This window comes from Mustela lutreola, chromosome 4 (genome assembly GCF_030435805.1).
Source record: "Mustela lutreola isolate mMusLut2 chromosome 4, mMusLut2.pri, whole genome shotgun sequence".
Lineage (NCBI taxonomy): Eukaryota > Metazoa > Chordata > Mammalia > Carnivora > Mustelidae > Mustela > Mustela lutreola.
The window spans coordinates 86,232,024-86,253,648 of record NC_081293.1 but is presented as its reverse complement, the minus strand read 5'-3'; the positions used below and the strand labels follow the sequence as shown (position 1 = coordinate 86,253,648).

General features: G+C 43.0%; 1 protein-coding gene across 3 annotated transcripts in view; it reads left to right on the top strand.

The window, feature by feature from the left end:
• Positions 1–9,746, top strand: part of MAP3K21 (mitogen-activated protein kinase kinase kinase 21) — a 56,700-nt gene extending 46,954 nt beyond the window's left edge. Inside the window, exons 7-11 of one of the 3 annotated variants that reach the window (XR_009352712.1) lie at positions 370–520; positions 885–982; positions 4,396–5,181; positions 6,680–7,457; positions 7,495–9,746. Coding sequence is in view for 2 of the 3 variants with exons in the window: in XM_059170435.1 (XP_059026418.1) it covers positions 370–520; positions 885–982; positions 4,396–5,181; positions 6,680–7,080 (1,436 nt within the window). In the remaining variant the exon portion in view is untranslated. Of the gene's footprint in view, positions 1–369; positions 521–884; positions 983–4,395; positions 5,182–6,679 lie in introns of all 3 variants that reach the window. The other 2 variants (XM_059170437.1, XM_059170435.1) reach the window with 2 other exon arrangements.
• The last annotated feature ends 11,879 nt before the right edge of the window (positions 9,747–21,625 follow it).

Below are 21,625 nucleotides of genomic sequence, written 5' to 3'. Positions count from 1 at the left end.
CAAGGGTGAGGCGGGCAGGGCAGCCCTTCAACGGCTGGAGGTTTGAAAAAGTGACTGTAGCCATGGCTGCGGGGAACTCGTGACGACTAACAAAAGCCTGGATTAAACCAGAACCTAGAAACTGGCTTTTGTTCCTTAGGCTCAGTTTGTCTTTTCTTTTAACTCATTTAACTTTTTGTCTACTTCAATGATGAGAGGAAGATGCTTGCTGTCGGTAGGGCGGGAGAAGTCCCTTCCACACCTTCCCGTTACTTCGTTACTTCGCTGTCAGAGGGGACTGGCGTTCCTCGAGTGAGGGAGCCGTACGACTGATTGGATTGGTCTGACCTCAGGTTGATAATCAGTTAATGCGTGATGCTCTCCCCCTAGTGACTTCAGACGAAAGCAATAAAACCTGGGGAAGGAACACAGTCAGTCGACAAGAAGAATTTGAGGATTTGAAAAAGAACTTCAGGAAAAAAGGTTGTACCTGGGGACCCAACTCAATTCAAATGAAAGAAAGAAGTGACAGCAAAGAAAGGTAAGCATGTGACACCCAGCGGCCTGTCAGCGTAGACCGTGACAGGTAGCGGTGCCTTCTAGAATTCCGCATCGGCCAAACTTCACTTCTAGACCGCGACTGGGATTGTGCAGAGATACCCGAATGTTAATTTCATTTCTAGGACGAGTTTGTCCTACTCAATTATGTTACCACATAGTGAGGCAGTTAAAACACTTTGATGTATTTCCTGCCTCATTTCCACGTTCTGTTTGTACTTTGTCAGCCCTTCAGAACAGTGCAAATGTGGTCCCTCCCCAACTCAGAAATGTCGTTGGCATGTATCTGTCAAAACCCAATTTGTGTGCCACATGGTTCTATCGAAATAAACGTCTTTCTCTTTTAGAATACGACCTCTCTCAGACGGCAACAGCCCTTGGTCAGCTCTCTTAATAAAGAATCCGAAAACCACGCCGTTGGCTTCATTATTTGTGGACCAGCCAGGTAAATCTGCTTCAGCAAATAGAATCTGTTCGAGTTAGATGTAGCATCTGAGTGTTCTAAAGACTTTGCTTTGAAAGTTTCATGTGGTCCTTTTAGTAGCACAGGGAAGGTTAGCAAGAAGTTCTTCTGCGTGTACCTTTACTTAGGTTCAAAACATACTAGCTGTCCTGTCCTGACAGAAAGTAATTGGGCTTCACATTACTCCTTGGAAACTTGTAATTCCTATTCTCTACCAGAAAAATTAGTCTCATAATTAATTCTGTAGAATTAATGTAGTATAGGAGATAGCAACTATGAAAATGTAGACATCCTGAAATTCTCCTGAGATTTTAGGGGTGGGCTTCGGCTGTATTGCCACCGCTTAATAGGACAAAATCTTGTCAAGCAGGTTCTCTGTGGAAAACCAACACTTAGAGAGGATTACATTGGAAACTCTTTCATTTAGAGGAATCATAATTATTTTCAATACTTAGTATCCTATTCAGTATTCAGATATTAAAAGGCTGAAGAGAGATGGTGTTGAAAAACCTCAAGGAGGGGCGCCTGGGTGGCTCAGTGGGTTAAACCTCTACCTTCAGCTCAGGTCATGATCTCAGGGTCCTGGGATCGAGCCTCGCATTGGGCTCTCTGCTTAGTGGGGAGCCTGCTTCCCCCACCGCCTCTCTGCCTGCCTCCCTGCTTCTCTGCCTACTTGTGATCTCTCTCCAATAAATAAATAAAATCTTAAAAAAAAAAAAAGAAAGAAAGAAAAGAAAAACCTCAAGGATTATCATCACCAGAGAAAGGAAAATTGGTCTTTGAACTTGACAATTTAATACCACACTTGGACACAGTGGCCAGATGAAAGATGTTTTCGCAGAACATGGTGTCCACTTCTTGAATTCGTCATCAGGGCTGTGCTTAATTCAACAAGCATCCCGTCAGTCACTACCCGTGTTCGCTTCTCTTTCGCATTGTCACGAGGACATACACAGGTACATGTGGGCACATGCAGGACGGGTGCCCAGTGCTTCCTGTTGTCACGTTCACAATGACATTCTGACTCTTGCCTCGGAAGGTGAGAGGTTGCCCTCTTGTTACATGTTGCAATTGTCAAATATGATGTGAAGACTAAGGAAGAACAGCTAATTGTAATAAAACTGTCCAACCTAGAGTATATTTTTCATTATTTGTAACTAAACGGAGATTAATCAGAGAAGTCCTCCCTCTTTTTCCCCTCAATTCTTTTATTTACTTATTTGTTCTAGAATGTTCTGACACATTAGTAGGTTCTCCACAGGACAGTTGGAGGAAATACTAGGATATATTTGGCTCTGCTCAAGCTCCATTAAGTGAACTCTGGAAGTTCACTTGATGAGTTAATGAGAATGAGACACTCGTGTGTCCCTCCTGCGTGGCCCCTCCCACCTCCCGTCTGTGTGGTCCTGTCCTCCTAAGCAGTTGTGTCTCAGCCCCGGGTCTCCTGAGAGCTTTTCCTGACCATTCACTGAAGCGGCATCACACCTTATCCCTGTGTCTCATGACCCAGTCTTTCTTACTCATAGCTCTTACCAGAAGTTCTTACTTGCCTACATGGACGCCCTTAATGTGTGTGTTCTGTTTCACTCCCAAACTGGAATGTCAAGTGTTTTATCAGTTTTGTTTACCACTCACAGTGCCTGGAACACAGCGGACACTCACCACCTGTCAGATGCCTACATGAATCCTCAAAGGACACATTTTGATGTTATGTAGATATTTACCTTGGTTTGAGGGCTACCGATGCTGGTCATCAGTAATCAAAAGGGAAGGTTACAATGGACCACCATAAGTTCACGCCCACTTCAGGGGGAAGAGTTTGTTTTACTGACCAGTAAAGGTACCCATGAACACACATTAGGAAAGGCTCAATGTACTTTTAAGTCAATGAATTTCACTTGTCGATAGCATTCCCCCCACTCTTGTTTTTTTTTTTTTTTTTTTAAAGATTTTATTTATTTATTTGACAGAGAGAAATCACGAGTAGACGGAGAGGCAGGCAGAGAGAGAGAGAGGGAAGCAAGCTCCCTGCTGAGCAGAGAGCCCGATGTGGGGCTCGATCCCAGGACCCCGAGATCATGACCTGAGCCGAAGGCAGCGGCTTAACCCACTGAGCCACCCAGGCGCCCCCCCCACTCTTGTTTTTTAAATGATGGGTTGATCATTAGTTACCCATTACATGTGCTGGGCACATATGTGATGCATATTCATTTCACCCAAATGCATTTCGTGCCTACGTGATGAGAGTACTATTCAGGGGAGATCCTTCCAAATTTAAATAGGCAAACAGGTGGTCAGAAGCCTACCATCTGCTGGCGTGCACATCTGGACTGTGATCTCAAAGTACAAAAACCGAAAGATGCAAGGATGGGGGAGCTTCAGAGGAAGCCGAGATCGCATGTGGGGGGCTGGGCCGCCTTCGGCTCGGTTGGCATCAGGGGGTACTTTGACAGAGGGCTTTCTGGGGAAAAAGGGAGCTTGGGGTCAGTGTGAGAGCGTGGAAGGAGGCCAGGCAGAGGAAGGAGAGGGCACCCCGACGGACGGGAATGCTGGGAAAAGCACCTCCAGCTCGTTGGGGGCAAAGCTGGTGTCTTGGGATTCTAGATCACACTCAGGTATTATAAGACATAATACTGGGGAAGTCATGGGAGGCTCTGTTGTGATTGCTTGGAACCTGGATTAAGCCATTTGTTGTTTTTGTTCACTCACTGCTGAGCACGTCTGTGATAACAGTGACTGCTTGTTCTTTAGCTGATCTAATCTGTTACCCTTTGGGGCCTCTTTGGAGAATCGTCCTCTAGTACGGTGGCTCCCAAACTTGAGTAAAGGCTTGCGAAAACACAGACCCCTGGGCTTCCGCGGTAGAATTTCTGACTCCATAGTCTGGAGTGGGTCAGGAAATCACATTTCTGCAAGTTTCCAGGGGATGCCAGAGCTCTGGGCCAGGAGGCACACTCAGAACCACTGATCTGGGGCCTGTTGGTTCTGGTACATGCAGGTGAGCTACAGATAACCGGGCCCCACACGCTCAGAGGAGGCAAAGGGCATGTGTGGTCTGACACGTTGCAGAGCCTCATGTGGGTGTGTGCGTTTCTGTCACTGGCTGACTTTTTCCGATAATGACTGTATTGCCCGTGCCGGTGAGGAACCATTTCCTGAAGGACAGAGACCAGCCGAGGATGTGCTCGCCGCGTCCTCTGCAGGGGACCGTGAGTTCTCTGCCCCAGGCTCCCTTTCCTTCAGGTCCTCCTGGACGAACGGCTTGCTGAACTGAAAAGGACTCCGTGTGCTTTGACTTAGAATGTTTATTAGATTTTAGCCTTATTTTATAGTACAGTTTGAATTATTTTTCCTCCAAGTTGTACTTAAGAGGTACAATTTATATCTTTGTTTAGGTGCTTCTGAAGAGCCAAAACTTTCCCCCGATGGATCAGAACACAGAAAACCAAAGCAAATAAAATCTCCTAGCCAAGCCTATGTTGATCTACCTCTTTGGAAAGATGGCCAGAGAGAGGATCCAGTAGAGCCAGGAAGCTGGGAGGAGGGCCCCTCTTCAAGCTCTGCTGCAAGCCCTCCTCAGGTGACCCCTACAAGTAGTCGGAGCAGGTCCCCCCAGAGGAAGAAGACGGAGTCTGCCCTGTACGGCTGCACCGTGCTGCTGGCGTCAGTCGCTCTGGGGCTGGATATCAGAGAGCTTCATCAAGCACAGGCTGCCGGAGGACTGTTGCCCAAAGAAGAAAGGAAGAAACGTGAGGGGATCTTCCAGTGGGCTCCCAAGTCCCGAGGTGGGGCCAGTCCTTCCACAAGACCACCATCTATGGGCGAGAGGGCCAGCAGCCCACCCTTACTCCCTCCACCAGGCGCCATGAGCCTTCTCTCCGGGCCGTCTCTTTCCACCAGGTGCTTGCTGCAGACGGACAGCGCAGATCTGTCTGAGGGCAGCCCACGCGTTGCTTCGGACCCTGAGATGCCCGCTCCAGGTTTTTGTGTGGCCATCGGAGGACGTAGTCATGAGCCGACTTCCACGCCAAGACTTGAGACTGATCGGAGTCCATGGAAAAACCCATCTCCTCCTTTCCTAGAGTGGACGTGCAGGAATGTGCCTTATTCTGCTTCTTCAAAAGAACGAGCATCACATCACAGACGAACCCTCTCCGAGGGAAATGCTTGTCAGACCCCAAGTAGGTTGCATTAGTTGGGTCAAAGTACAAATCCCCACCACAGAGATTAGAACGTAAAGTTGCATGGATACCTGCTTGTATCTTTCCAAGTGGTCACGTTGACCAAGCTTGTTTGCACAGTTAATACAGCTCCTTGAATTTTACCCTGCTTTTTAATTTGACTTCATTATTTGAATTCTGAGAAAGGCATAATTGATCTCAGCAGCGTCAGTATGTGCTAGCAAACTAAAACAGAACGAGCAGGTGGGGAATAACTGCCCCAAGCCACTTACAGGAGAGAGAACAGGTCATTTGCCCACATCTGAACCACCGATTGGTAGAGAGCTGGAGCTCAAACTGGCGGCCCGGCCTCCCCTGTGATAAGCCGTCCTCTGCTACCCCCAGTGTCACTGCTCAGCTTACCATCAGGCTGAATTTTAGCCGGGGGGAAGAGCCAAACACACTATGTGGGGCCTAACTATTATTTCTTTTGTATATTAATTACAAGTATATGTTATGAATATTAAGCAAGGTCATGTGTATGAAAATGCTTTTTAGATTGTACAGAGGTGTGCAGTATAGCTAATTGTCCAGTGTGGTTGAAACTGAAACTGTTTCCATTCTAGTTCTTTTCCTCTGCTTTTCCAAAACCCTGCCCAGAAGTGATTTTTTTTTTTCAGTTTATTGTCCATGGTCTTTAGATAAATGTATTCCTCTTTTGTAAGGCAGTAGCTATTAGTAATTGAGGACTGCAAGGAGAAATCCTAGGACAGCAATCCCATGAGAAACCATTTTTTTTCTCTTACTTATAAGCCAGTGATTATGTGCTAGAGTGGTGAGGAGTCTGGACTTTGGGACAAGAAAGAGAAGGGGCGACATCTAAAATCTAAAATCTAACTGCTTTCTTGCTGCCATCCATTTTTTTCAGATCATAACTTGAAAGTGAAGTTTCATCATGTTGACCATCATTTAAAAAAAGGGTGGGGGGGCCTGAGTGGCTCAGTGGGTTAAGTCTCTGCCTTCCGCTCAGGTCATGATCTCAGGGTCCTGGGATCGAGCCCTGCATCAGGCTCTCTGCTCAGCAGAGAGCCTGCTTCCTCCTCTCTCTCTGGCCTGCCTCTCTGCCTGCTTGTGATCTCTGTCTGTCAACTAAATAAATAAAAATCTTAAAAAAAAAACAAAACACCTTTAAAACCTTTAGTGTAATCCATCGTGAAACTTCCCGTTTCTAAGACAGCCCTAGTGACCATCGGCCTGAAGTGCTGTGGAGGTGATGAGCCACGTTCATGGTTGTAATTTTCCCCGGGGCAGAAACACCCCTTCCAACATTGCAGTTACTTTTTCATACAAAAAAACACACACAGTGTCCCAATAGTTTGGAAAGGTGTGTGCTGAGGGTGTTTTGTTGAAGCTCCCTTGAAGGTAACCCCATCATTGATCGGTCCTCCTAGATACGGGTCTGCATGTTGGCTGGCTAGGAAGTCGCGATCTAACCATGCACCATCTTTGCTTTCTCCAGCAGCTGCTGCGGGTGCAACTCTCAGCTCAGACCCCGGAGCCTCGGACCTGCCCCCGAAGTGGACTCTGGGAACGCCCCGGTGCTCCCCGCCAAGGGAGGCCCCGCTGGAAAAACAAAGAGCGGGCGCCCTGGTGCCCCCATCTCGCCTGCCAACCTTCAGGAGCCGCTCAGACTCACAGCCCGCCGGGCAGGCACAGGTGCTCTCCGTCGGGCCGGGTCCGACTCCCCCCACCGCTTGTCCCCCCGGGGGGGGCGAGGACAGGACTACACCCCATGTGCCTTCCCTCCTGGACGTCGACGCCCAAGGCCAGAGCAGGGACGGCCCGGTGCCTTTGGGCAGGATGATGAGCAGAGCCAGCCAGCCGTCCGTGCGGCAGCTGGAGGAGGAGTTTCTGTCTTAAGTGCCTTATGTTCGAGCATTTCTGTGTTTCGTTTTGTTTTTAAGGTGAACAAATGAAAACAGTTTGAACTGTTAAATGCTGCTGTGTTTTTGAAAGCTGTGGCCATGTTCCTGAAGTAGTAATGGATGTCAGCCTTTCCGGAAAAATGTATGTGATTGCTGTTAGCGGTCTGTCGTTTTTCGGCTCCTGGAATCTTAGGTAGTAACTTGGAATGTGCAAAACAAGTGTAAATGAGTGTGAAACAAGAAACGTGCAGCAACGTAAAGCTATGCTGGGTTCAGTTACCCGAAGCGTAGTTGTAAGGTTCTGTTGGTTCTCACCAGCATCCCCCAAAACCCAGATCGGAATGAGGTGCGCCACGTTTGTCCAAAGCCCAGGTCGGAATGAGATGCGCCACGTTTGTCCAAAGCCCAGGTCGGAATGAGGTGCGCCACGTTTGTCGCTCCTTTGTTTTCTCCCTGTTTGCCTTTCCTTCTTTCTTCCTTCCTTCCCTCCTTCCTTCCTTGGTTTTTTTTTTTTTTTTTTTTTTTTTTTTTTTGGTTTGTTTCTTTTGTTATTTGTGCAACAAAAAGCCAAGAATAATGTGATATCAGTCAGTAAAGGTATGTATTTTGAAAAAATTGAAGACTAGAATAGATGGTGAGCCCCACAGTGACACCCCTTGAACTGAGCCGAGGGCTTACGACGCATGGATACGTCAAGGCATCACAAGGATGACGCCTGTTTCTCTCTGAGGAAATTTTACTGAATGTAACTTGTAAACATTTTACTGAATGTAACTTCTAAACGTGTTATCTATCAGAACCCCAAAATGGATTTTTTAAAATTTTATTTATTTGTCAGAGAGAAAGAGCACACGCAGGGGGAGCAGCAGGCAGAGGCAGAGGGAGAAGCGGGGTGACCAAGAAGCCCGATGTGGGGCTCCATCCCTGGACCCTGGGATCATGACCTGAGCCGAAGGCAGATGCTTAACCGACTGAGCCACCCAGGCGTCCCCCAAAACGGATCTTTGAAAGGTCAGTCAGTCAGTCATGGGCATTTGGCTAAGACCACATCATGTCCCCCTGAGCAAGGCTAATCGGTAGGTTCTTCCTATAGAATCGGTTCTTGTTTCATCAGGAGCCACTTACTCAGTCTCCAGACTAAAAATCTTTTTCATTTTATAGTAGGATTTTTAAAAATTAAGTGACGTAGGTATTCATTGTAAACAGTCCTGTCATTCCATTTTATTTTTCTCTATATAAATGTGTAATTATTCTGATAACCCCAAATACCGTTAGAAACACTGCCAAATCAAGAAACAGTGACACTGTTAGAATTCAAGTGTTTTGTAGTTATCTTCATGCTTCAGTAAACTGTGGAAAACTGTTAGACATCTGCTAAGATAAGTTGACATGGTGGAAATGACAAATATGGATTACTTTCAGATACAGATTTTAAATGGATTTGAGGTAGCAGATCAGGATTTGAAATGATTTGAAATGATTTTATGAGTTATTTTATAAAATCACACCTCTATGATACAAATAGACTACTGAGTTATTAAACTACAGAAATGCTATCCAGGAGCTTACAAATTTGTCTGAACTCTTCTGCTTCCCTTCTGCCACTAAAATGTGGTTATTTTGGATGACAATAAATACTTAACATTTGGCGTACAAGGAAAAACTAAATTGCAAACATCACTTGACATTTCATTTAAAGCTTTACCTTAGTTAAGGTTTCCTGAATAACTGAAGTGTCAGCGATTTAAATCAGCTGTGATAAAACGCCCACCTGTAGCAGAAACAAGAAAATGATACTCTTTGGCCACTCGACACATCCAGTGACTTGGCAGGTATAACCCCGCAAATAGTGAACAGAGCACTGAAAGGATTCGATCAACATGAGTGCGTTCTACCCCAGGGAAAACAGTCCTGGGTTTAAAATTCTTGCAGCAAAATCTCAGGTACTTCACTTTGTTTTGTCGTATTACGGATTCTGTTCTAGGGCTTGGCTTCACTTTCGGGAGATTGTTAAAGTACGAAATCAAAATCTGATTTCCTCAAAATTGTATCACATTTGAAACTATGGCTGGCCGCTTCATTCTATGTTCAGTCATTTGGGGGCATGTATTTCCTGCTAAAAGTAAAGGAAATATATGCCTAAAATAGCAAGTAAAAGAAGTATAGAAACTCAGTTTCACTTCTGCCAAAACATTATGTGTGTGTGTGTGTGTGTGTGTGTATGTGAGTAGGGGTGGGGGGTAGCTGTGGGTGTTCATCTGTCTTCTCCCTCTGCCCTGTTCCTGCTCCCCCGTAGCTCTGTTTCAGTCCACTGCACATTATGATGAATTTAGAAATGAAACTACATTAAAAAGATAATTGCAATACCAGGATTCAATCTCGCATTCCAGCAGATTGTTGTTTTTTGCTGAGATCTGTTGTATATTTGTGATTTTCTATGTGTGCTAGGATGTTTAGCAGAATCTGGCTATTTATTTTCATGTAGACTTACTAGCTCGTTGAAAGAGAAATTAAGCTGATTACCATTAGTCAACATTGAAGGTGCTCCCACTGCAGAAACTTAAGGCCTGAGCCTGTTATGCTGTATTATGAAGCCTTGTGACTGAAAAAGATGTTTACATATGTTGTCTATTTTTTTAATAAACTTTTTTTTATAGCTAGTCTACTTGTTCCATGGCTTTCATCTGATGTTGGTGACTATAGTTTGTAGTGGTTTATTTTGTATTTAATAAGGAAAAATATGTTAGTAAAGATCACCGATGCTTCATTAGACAGGTATTAGCCTGCTAACTTCATTAAACTGAAGATCACTAAGTGAGTCATGGGATTAAATACTTTTTAAAATTTTATTGATTTTTAAAAGATTTATCCATCTCTTCTAGAGAGAGAGCATGTGCATGGGGAGGTGTGGAGGGAGAAGGAGAGAGAAACTCAAGCAGACGCCTCGCTGAGTTCAGAGCCCAACAAAGGGCTCAATCTCATGACCCTGAGATCAGGACCTGAGCCAAAACCAAGGATTGGATGTGTAACCATACCACGCAGGGGCCCCTGGGATTAAATACTTTTTTAAAAGTATAATGAGATTCTTTATTTGAAAATGTGTGGTTGACATATGCATTGAAAAGTTGCATTTCACTGTGAGAATTTTGCAACTCCATCTTTTCAGAAGGCACGCTTTCGCAACGTGGAACTAGTAGGAACTTAATCTCCATTGATCTGCAGGGATGTGATTAATGAGACATGCTAATTACTAACACGCTTGAATAAGAAGAATTTTAAGAATCGTGAAGCATCCAGTAATTCTTACTTAGCAATGGAAGCTTGGGGAGATCAAGAAAGAAATCATAGTAACCACGCAGACCCAAGCATTACCTTGCCACATGAGACGGATGGACCTAAGTGTTAGTGACCCTCCTAGGTGCCTATGTAAGACGCCTATAATTACCTTCAGTACAATTTGTGAGGCAAGTGTAATAGCCCTATTTCATTAGGAACGAAATAGACACAGAGAAGTTGGGTAGATTTCCAAAGACCCAACCTATATCTACTCCCTACCGTCTACCTGTTCACACCTGTCGTAACTCACCATACACATAGTGGAGAAGCTGGAGACTTCTGAAGTGTGAGTTTGTAAATGGAATCCAAAGCTAACACAATTTTTCACCAAAAAGTTCGGAAGTCTAGAAATGTGTGAGTACTTAAAAGCAAAGCTAACAGTGGGATACTTTTTAAGTAAATGTGAAATAAAACCAAAAACATGCATACCTACTAGGTCAACTCAGAAAAATGGCATATTCTGATCAGTAGGTCTATACACATGAAGTTATTTAAGAACTTCAAGGTAAATGTATAATAATCAGGCAGAAGCAGTCTATACTTTTCTGAAAAGGCCAACATGCTAAATAAAACACAGTGAAAGAAGCTTTTATAAATGATAATAGTTACCATACAGTGCAGTAATTATTACCTATGTTTTTATATCCAAACAAAACAAATAAGCTGAGGTAGGGAACTTCTGTATGCTTATAGACTCACTGAGTGCCTCCTGACTGCTGGGAAAGACTAAAGGACTTAGTGGTGAGCCAGGGTGAGACCACCTGTGTACACACCTGTGTACCCAGCCTGCATGATTCGTAAGATCTAGTAAGAAAGGCTTTGTGTGAGCAACTAGGCAGGGCTGGCTTCGAGGGCATGGACTTGTGCCATTCAGAGCTCAGGGCCTGGAAGTTCCTGAGCTTGATACTAATGCTTTGCTACCATCATCTTAAATTCCTTAACACATTCATTTATTTATTTTAAATATTTTATGTATTTATTTGACAGGGAGCACAAGCAGTGGGAGCAGCAGGTAGAAGGAGAGGGAGAAGCAGCCTCCCTACTGAGCAAGGAGCCCAAAGCGAGGCCCGATCCCAGGACCCTGGGATCATGACTTGAGCCAAAGGCAGACGCGCAACCAACTGAGCCACCCAGGTGCCCTCTTAATAAATTTAGAACAGGGTCTGCTCATTTTTTAACTAGGCCTCACAGACTATGTGGCCAACCCTGACTACACATGGAATGAGTTATAAAAGGTGAAGTAGTTGCTGCTTTGTTAGCACTGGAAGAGGGATGTAATCTGAGGGACTCTGGGAAGGTGGAAGGAAGCCAGACCCCAGCAGAGGGAGAGGTGCTCCCCAGTCACTAGCTTGTGGGAGGCCTTTGACTCCTTTTCTTCTTGTTGCTTTCCAGTTTCTTTGTTTTTGGCTTTCAGTATTTTTACCTACCATGATAGGTCTTAGTGTAGATCTTTCTCTAGACTTTATCTTGCTTGGAGTTTTTTTTAATTACTTGGAGGTGTAGGTTAATGTTTTGAGCAAATTTGGGGCTTTCAGCTGTAATTTCAAATATTTTTTATGCTCCTCTTGCTCTCTCCTTCCAGTACTCCCATTACACATATGTTGCTGTAGTTCATGGTGTCCCACATTTCTCTGGGGTTTTTCATTCATTTCTATTCTTTTTTTTTTTTTTTTTTCCAGATTACATTGATCTGTATGGATCTCTCCAAATTCTCTCATTCTTCTGTTCATATCTACTGTTGAGCCCATCTAGTGATTTTTTGCTTTAGTTATTGTATTTTCAACTCCAAAATTTCCAATTGATACTTTTTTGGGTAATGTTTATCTCTTTACTGATGATCTTTCTAATGAGAGTCATCATATCTTCCCTTACATGAATTGTATCCTCCCTTAGTTCATTGGATGCATTTATAATGGCAGCCTGGAAGCCTTTGTGCCATCTGAAATCTTTCATGGGCCATTTCTCTTGCCTCCTTTTTTCCCCAGCATATAGGTCATGCTTTCCTGTTCCTTTGCTTATCTCATATTTTTGTTGTTGCTGCTGAAAACCAGACATTTTAGGAACTGCACTGTAGCAGCTGTGGGTAATGATTTCCCTCACCCCCCCCCCCCACCCAGGTCTTACTTTGTGGTTTTTGTTTGGTTGGTTGGTTAGTGATTTGGCTGCACTATTTTGGTGAAGTCTCTTTCCCCCTACAGTGTGAAGACTTTGGTGTCGCTTCTCAGAATGTGTAGGCTTGGTGTGCACAAACCAGCTGGGATGACAGTTGTAGCACGGTTCCCTTTGACCTTCTCTTCCACTCATCTCTCATTTATGCTTTGTGCTTCATTGGGTATTACACCCAGTTGTTAGGCCCCAATAATTGCTGACTGGTTGCTCTATTATTTTTTACTATGCCTGAGGCACAAATTGCTCTACAGTCTGTTCCAATTAATTTCAGACAGGGGTGGTTTGGGGGCCGGTCTTTAAAGCTTTGTTCTGACCCCAGGCAGGATCTTATTCAATGTCTTTTGCCTGATTCTCTCTGGTAAAGCAACTCTCCTGTGGTTTAGCTTTATTGCTCTTAATCAAGAGGAGCCATGATTTTTGAGAGTGCTCTTAGGCTTGAACTTCCCCACATTGTGTTTTAAGTAAAATTAGATCCTTTGGTAAGAAATTTGCAGCTCTGTTCTTGAGTAACATCTCCTGCCCTGAGCAAAATATCTGAGCCACACTCTGGGCACTGGATAGAGTGGTAACCTGTCATATTGGTTTGCTTCTTTCAGAGTAGAACCACTGCCCTCCAAGTGAACTCATGTAAAAACATTTAGGAATCCAATATTCTCACTGAGGTAGAGCCTTACCCTGTGAGTGGGAGCTGGATGGAGGAAGAATTCTGAGACCCTGAGTTGGCAGGGTTGGTTTCCTCTGACGTCTCTATTTGGCTTGTAGATCATCTTTCTTGTCTTAGTATGGTCTTTTCTCTGTACATTTCTGTGTTTCAATTCCCTTTTTTGTAAGGACACCTATCATATTGGATTAAGGCTCACTCTAATGACTCATATTGACTTGATTATCTCTGCAAGGGGAATCCCTAATACACTCACATTCAGAGATATTCATTATTAGGGTTTCAACATACAAATTGGGGGGACACAATTCATTCCATGACAGACTGGAACATGTTTCAAAATATTAAATATGTCAGTTGTGTATAAAATAGAGGGTAGAACTAGAGCCAAAGAGCATGATGAAAGAGGGAAAGGATCACGTGAGAGCAAGTTTCCAATCTCCAAACTGGGGACTATTAGCGGCGGAGGACAAAGAAGAACAAGAAGTCAGTTAGGGCAGACAGTTAACTGCAGGGAAGGTTGAGGGCCAGCCACGAGAACTGAGGCTCTGAGAGGAGACTTGGCACTTAAATAAACTGAGGATGTATTTTGGACAGGTGCAGTTAGCAATTCTGAGTGACTGAAAAATTCTAGAGACATCCAGCTGGCAGGTGGAGCTGGAATTTGACACAGAGACCGGAGATGGACTCATCTGAATTTTAATGATAGTGGGAGGTGCCGAATGGCTCTGATGAAGAATGCAAAGAGAAGCAAGGTGGAGAAAGTGCTCTGGAAAGACTGAAAAGAGCAAATAATGCAAAGAGGCCAGACAACCCGAGGGTAAAAAAGACCCAGAGAAGAGAAAGCAGTGGAAGCTCACATCACGGCTTCTTAGATACCTTCCCTGATCCATAATAAAATTTTTTAGGTTACTATTATCTGAGAACGGGCCCATTCTTGGCTGCTATCAACAGAGGTAGTCCTCCTAACTGGAAGTGGGTGCTCCTCAGTTGTGTTAAAAGAGGGAGCCCTGTTGAGTTCTACCTACCAACAAAATCCCAAAGGAGTTCTGTCAGAGGAACACAGTGACCCAGAGCCCACCAAAATCTGTTACTCTTCCTTCTTTCCATTCTTTCCTAGAGTGTAAAGATACAGCATAATGGCACAAACCACGTATAAAAGTTCTCTATCCCTAAAATTGTAGGATAGCAGACTAATAATATTTTTGCTATTTTCTGATCTCAGACAGACTAATATTCCAAGCCTCGATGGCCATCTTGCCTCTTGCCACTGCTTACAAAATGGCTGCTGGATCCCTGAGGTGATGTCGTCTTCTGGCTGGTCATGGTTCAGCCTAGCCCTGTTTGTTTAGTAGCAGGAGATACCACCAGGACACATCTGTAGAGACTGACAAAAATGGGCTGAAAGGGAACAATGAGGAGGTACAATTTTCTCATTCTGGATGTCAAAAAGTCAGAACACATTCTCACATGTCTCCAAAAAAGCTTTAAGTCAATTATTAAGGAATGTTTTCCACAGGAAATACACATCTAATTTTATTACACAAGTCTATAGAAAAATGTTAATTGAAAAAAAAAAAGACTGCTACAAAAACAAAAGGGTTTTCTTTTTAAGGTGTTTGGTCATGTGACCCTTGGTTGTGTAAAAGTTCTAACTAAAAACTAGAAAAATCTCTATGGCTAATGGCTTAATAAGTATTGATATTCTCAATAAGCCAAGCCTTTTCTCTGAAATAGGTAGTTATTTTTTTAAGATTTTTTTTTTTTTTTTATTTGACAGAGAGAGATCACAAGTAGGCAGAGAGACTGGCAGAGAGGGAGGAAGGGAAGCAGACTCCCTGCCGAGCAGAAGGCTTGATCCGAGGATGCTGGGATCATAACCTGAGCTGAAGGCAGAGGCTTTAACCCACTGAGCCACCCAGGCGCCCCTGAAATAGGTAGTTATTTACAAGAGGTGCAAATGTGATTCAAATCAATGAATCGGTAATTGTTTCTTCAATCTCTTCATCACCCAAAGCCAAAGTACCTGTTTCAAAAATTGAAGACTCCTGTTTGCATTATTTGCATTGATTTTTCTGCTCTCTGCACACTAGATGGCACTATATACATAATATTTCACAGACAAGGAAGGCCAACATAGCTTTATTATTTGAAAAATTGTAGCCAAATTTATGCCCTTAGAAGAAAAGGGAAAAAAATAATGAATGTGATTTGGGAAAGTATCATGAAGGGAACAAAATGAAGGGAGCAAAGAAAACGAATTTTTTTCAGTGATGGTTACACAAGAGTAAGAAGATAATTTTTATAAAGTGATCTTTTCAAATATGTCTGTTCCAAATACGGAGACAAGGAAGTTTTATAGCTGCAAACTACATTAAATCTCCAAATATTTATATGCAGCCCAGGCAGAATTGAACCAAAATGTCTCAAGTAGGTGTTCCACCATCATTAGACACTGGCTGAAAATAGAATTCCCCTGCTGCTCAAACCCATCCAGCACCCATCAAAATATCTACTTAAAACCCATCTTGAAACCCATCTGGGTGGCTCAGTCGGTTAAGCATCTGCTTTTGGCTCAGGCTGTAATCCTGGAGTCTGGGATCAAGTCCCACATCAGGCTCCCTGTTTGGCTGGGAGCCTGCTTCTCCCTCTCCCTCTCCCTCTGCTTCTCCCCCTGCTTGTGCTTTCTTGAGCTCTCTCAAATAAAAATAAATAAATTGTTCTTTTTTTAAAAAAAGAAATGTTCTCCATTGTACACCAGAAACTAATATTACAAGTATGTTGATTATACCTCCGTTTTTAGAAAAATGTTCCCTAATATTCATTTAATTAATACAAACTAACCACATACTATATCCTATAATGGACACTGTGGGAGCACATGACACACACATATTTAAATATACAAAATACAATAATACTGATTTAAAGGGGCACATCACCCAGATGTTTATAGCAGCATTACCAACAGTTGCCAAATTATGGAAAGAGCCCAAGTGCCCATCAGCAGATGAATGGATAAAGAAGTCGTTGTGTATATATGCAATGGAATATTACTCAGCCATTAAAAAGAATGAAGTCTTGTCCTTGATGTGAATGGAGCTAGAGTGTATTACACTAAGCAAAATCCATCAGAGAAAGACAAATACCATCTTATTTCACTCATATGTGGAGTTTAAGAAGCAAAACAGATGAATATAGGGGAAAGAAAAAAAGAGGGAAGCAAACCATAAAACAGATGATAGAGAAGGAGCTGAGGTTTGCTGGAGGGGTGGTGGGTGGGAGAATGGGTTAAATGGGTGACAGGGATTAAGGAGGGCACTTGTGATGAGCACTAGGTGTTTTTGTAAATAATGAATCTCTCAACTCTATTCCTGAAGCCCATATTACACTATATGTTAATTAATTAGAACCTACATAAAAACTTGAAATGTAAAAAAAAATAAGTATACACAACAATGCACCTTTATACACTCGACATGTGCACATGTATACACAAAATACACACAGCGTATAACATATACACACACAACATATTTACATACATTCACACTAGACTTAAATACACAACACACAAATGCATAACTCATACAACATATACACACAACACATACTTAAACACATATCACATACTCACACACAAATACAACATGCGCTTACACTTGCACACATATTCATACACTCATAACACCTAGTCAAATACACACACAAAAATAATACACTTATACACATATACACACATACTCATACACCCAACACCAACACCTTCAAAGGAAGGTACCTCCCAAAACATATTTGGTGGAATTCCCCTGGGAAGCCATATGGCCCTGGGCTCTTGTTTGTTGGGAGGTTTTTGATGACTGCTTCAATCTTCTTACTGGTTATGGGTCTGCTCAGGTTTTCTATTTCTTCCTGGTTCAGTTTTGGGAGTTTATACATCACTAGGAATGCATTCATTTCTTGCAGATTGTCAAATTTGCTGGTGTATAGTTGCTCATAATATGTTCTTATAATTGTCTGTATTTCTTTGGTGTTGGTTGTGCTCTCTCCTCTTTCATTCATGATTTTATTAATTTGGATCTTTTCTCTTTTCTTTTGGATAAGTCTGGCCAGGGGTTTATCAATCTTATTAATTCTTTCAAAGAACCAGCTCCTAGTTTTGTTGATCTGTTCTACTGTTCTTTTGGTTTCCATTTCATTGATTTCTGCACTGATATTTATTATTTCTCTTCTGCTGGGTTTAGGCTTTCTTTGTTGTCCTTTCTCTAACTCCTTTAGGTTGTATACTTGAGACCTTTCTTGTTTCTTGGGAAAGGCTTGTATCACTATATATTTTTCCTTTCAGAACTGCCTTTGCTGTGTCCCATAGATTTTGAACAGTTGTGTTTTCATTATTGTTTCCATGAATTTTTAAAATTCTTCTTTAACTTCCTGGTTGACCCATTCATTCTATAGTAGGATGCTCTTTAGCGTCCATGTATTTGAGTTCTTTCCAACTTTCCTTTTGTGGTTGAGTTCTATTTTCAAAGCATTGTGGTCTGAAAATATGCAGGGAATGATCCCAATCTTTTGCTACTGGTGGAGACCTGATTTGTGACCCAGGATGTGCTCTATTCTGGAGAATGTTCCATGTGCACTAGAGAAGAATGTGTATTCTGTTGTTTTGAGATAGAATGTTCTGAATATATCTGTAAGGTCCATCTGGTCCAGTGTGTCATTTAAAGCCTTTATTTCCTTGTTGATCTTTTGCTTAGATGATCTTTCCATTTCAGTAAGAGGGGGTTTTAATGTCTCCTACTATCATTGTATTATTGTCAATGTGTTTCTTTGATTTTGTTATTAATTGGTTTACATAATTGGCTGCTACCATGTTAGGGGCATAGATATTTAAAATTGTTAGATCTTGTTTGACAGACAAGTGAATAGAACAGAGCCACCCATTTGATTTTGGGTGTATTTTGGTCTGTTAGAAGAAACTGCCTCCCAAAATTTTAAAGAAAGAAAGAAAATGTGTGTGTGTGTGTGTGTGTGTGTACACACAAATAAGGGTAAACATGATGAAGGGATGGAATATAAATATAAAGATGAAAATTTTAAGATTCTAAAAAAGGAATTGATAAGATAAGAAGTTCGTTGAAAAAAGAAAAAAAAAAAGAGAAAAATGTGATCAGGCTGGGGGCGCCTGGGTGGCTCAGCCGGTTAAGGGTCTGCCTTTGGCTCAGGTCATGATCTCAGGGTCCTGGGATCGAGCCCTGCATGTCTGGCTCCCTGCCCAATAGGGAGTCTGCTTCTCCCGCTACCTCTGCCCCTCCCCCTGCTTGTGCTCTCTCTCTCAAATAAATAAAAATTTTAAAAAAGAAAAAAGAATGTGATCAGGCTGAAGATTAGAACAAAGCCATGTGCTAGGTTTAGGATTTATTTGAACTGTTAGAGAATACAAAATTTTAAAGAAAAATAAACCTATATGTATACAAAAAATAATGTTAAAGACAATGAAGGAAGAGGATATGCATATAACAATGAAAATATAAAATTATTTTTTAAAAAGGTATTGATAAGATAAAATAGTTTTAAAAGGTTAAAGTAGGAAAGAGGAAAATTACAAAAAATAGAATAACTAAATATAAAGTTAAAAAAATTTAACTTGGAAAGACAAAAGAACCATGGGGGGAAAACCATGAATTCTATGCTTTGATTTCTCCTCCTCTGGAATTCTTCTGTTCTCCTGGATCAGTGAGCTTGGTCTTGTCTAGATGTTCTTGCTGATCTTCTGGGGGAGGATCTGTTGCCGTGATTCTCAAGTGTCTTTGCCTGAGGGGGAATTGCACCATCCTCCCCAGGGGCCAGGCTAAGGAATCTGCTCATGTTCCCTCTCAGGAGCTTTTGTTCCCTGAATGCTTTCTGTACAGCTCTGGAGGACAGGAATGAAAATGGTGGCCTCACAGTCTCCAGCCCAGAGGAGCCAAGAGTTCGGGGCCCCACTCCTCAGTGCGCCCTTGGAGAAAAGCATTCAATCACTCCTGTCTCCCTGGTCTCTGGCCAAGCTCTGAACTCACCTGGCCTGTGACCGAGTATTTCTATGTCTGGCACATGTTCCTGTTTGGAATCTCCAAACCCTGCAGACTCCCTCAGTGTGCTTCTGCACCACTCACTCCGAAGGAGGAAGAGGGATAACCCCTAGATCTGCCACCTATGGGCTCCCTGCTTGAAGAGTAGTGGCCCAACTGTGCCTCACTCAGATCATGGTTTAAGGTAACCCCGAGCTGAGAGCTCACTCCTCTGCTCTGTCTCTGTAGTGGGCTTCTCTGCTCTAATACCTGTGAGCTCTGCTACACTCAGACACCCTTGATCCTTCTGTAAGCCCACGGGACCTGAGATCATGCTGTCCCCTTGAGGGCTCCACCCCACTTAGCCTCTGAAGCTATGTCCCTCAGTGGAGCAGACTTCTAAAAGACTGATTTTTTTGCTCTGTTGCTCTGCTGCTTGCTGGGAGCCGGCTCCTCCCCCCCGTAGTCTCTCTTTTCATCACCTCAGATTCACGTCCTGCATGTCCTACCTTCCAGAAAGTGGTCATTTCTCTGTTCCAAGAATTGCTGTTCTTCTTCTCTCCGATCTCCTGTTGAGTTTGTAGGTCTTCAGAATGGTTTGACAACTATCTAGCTGATCTCCTGGGATCTGAGGATATTAGGTCTCCCACTTCTCCACCATCTTGCTCCTCCTCTTTGTGAACCTTAGTTTTAAAAATACTTATTTTCATTGTTTGGAAGCAAAAGATAGATTTCCTTGAAGGGACCAAATGTGATAGTATGCAATGTAGTGGAAAACTTAAGCTGTATGTGCAAATTATTTTCAATGGATCATGCATTTTGGATGCTTTCTTTTTTTTTTTTTTCTAGAACTTTTGTTGAAATCATATGAATATCCTTATTCCTAGCATATTCCTCAGTTGAAATTCAAATGAAGATAATTCTCATTTATTAGTGACCAGTGTGTGAATAGAAGGCAACTTTATTCTTTTTTAGAGCTTACCATTTCAACCTACTCTAACAATTTTTCCAGCCCTTGGGGGAATCTCACACCCAATCTGATGCTTCCAGAGTTATTTTCAGATATTAAAATGCCCATCTGAATTTTCTCTTTTTTTTCCCATCTGAAATTTCTTGTCTGCTACCTGTTTGTCCTTCCCCTGATCAGCACTGTGTCAGGCAGGAGGCCTACATGTCTTCTTCCTCTTGCCCAAGCCTTGCTTACTTCTCCCACTTTGCTCCTCTGCAGGCCTTGTCGCCACAGAACTGTGAATGGGGCAGGAGTGGGGAGTTTACTCCACAGACCATTTGTGATTATTGCTGGGAACCTTTGATGGCAGTTTCCTGATAGCAGCGAAGCCTCTGTTGATTGACTACTGCATTCTGTCCCTGGTTTCCAGCCATCGGACTCCAACTCTCCAGGAGTCCGTTTGGATAGTCTCTTTCAACATGGCTCTGGAAGGCTCCATTTTTAGGTTCCATATCTGCCCCTGTGGACATGAAACTTCGTCCCTTCATACTCCAGAGGGGTGTCCTTTCCCAGTGTAGCCTTGTGTTCTTGCTCTGTGGCCAGGCCCAACTGCTCCAGCTAAGCTCCTATCTTTTGAGGTTTAGGTGAGATAAGTACTAGTTCCCAGAGTCCCCAAATTCCAATGATGCATGCTAAGATCCCTGAATGATTCTTTTGAAACCCCCATCATTTAAAATGGGGAGCCTCCCCATCCCCACCTCAACAGAAAACAAACAACATAGATGAACAGAACCCCCTCAACTCTCTTCAAGAAACCTTACCCCCAAAACTCTTCACTTCAACCATCTCCAGCCTTCCCTTTATGTACCCTTAAAGTATGGAATGGGGTCACCACTTATAGGCTCTTTTGTGGGGCCATTCCTTGGCAATTGCTGGACAGCTAATCTGCCACTCACCTTGGTTCTCAGCCTTTAGGCCCCACCAAATCTGGGATGAAGAGAAAAGTCCCATTTAACTTTCAAGAAGGTGTTTTGAAGTCAAGGCGTCTTGAGAACCCAGAGAGTAACAGATCTAGTAGTTCTCTTGTGACCTTCTAATGTCCCATTTAAGGATCTTGGGTAACAAGGCATGGTAGGAGCATCTAGATATCCATATCTCTCCTACCCTGTACCAGTCACAGTCTGGTTCACATTTTTCTGGTCAATCATTGCCTGTCTTTCTGGGACTTCATTCCACACATGAATGTCTTAGTATTGAGCAAACATTCAAGGGATTCAGGAGCTCTTTTATTTCTTCCTGCATAGCTCCCTCTTCTGTAGCTCTGTGCTTTTCAACTTCCTGCCATGTCAGCCTCCATGAACTCCTTTCTTCTTCTCTG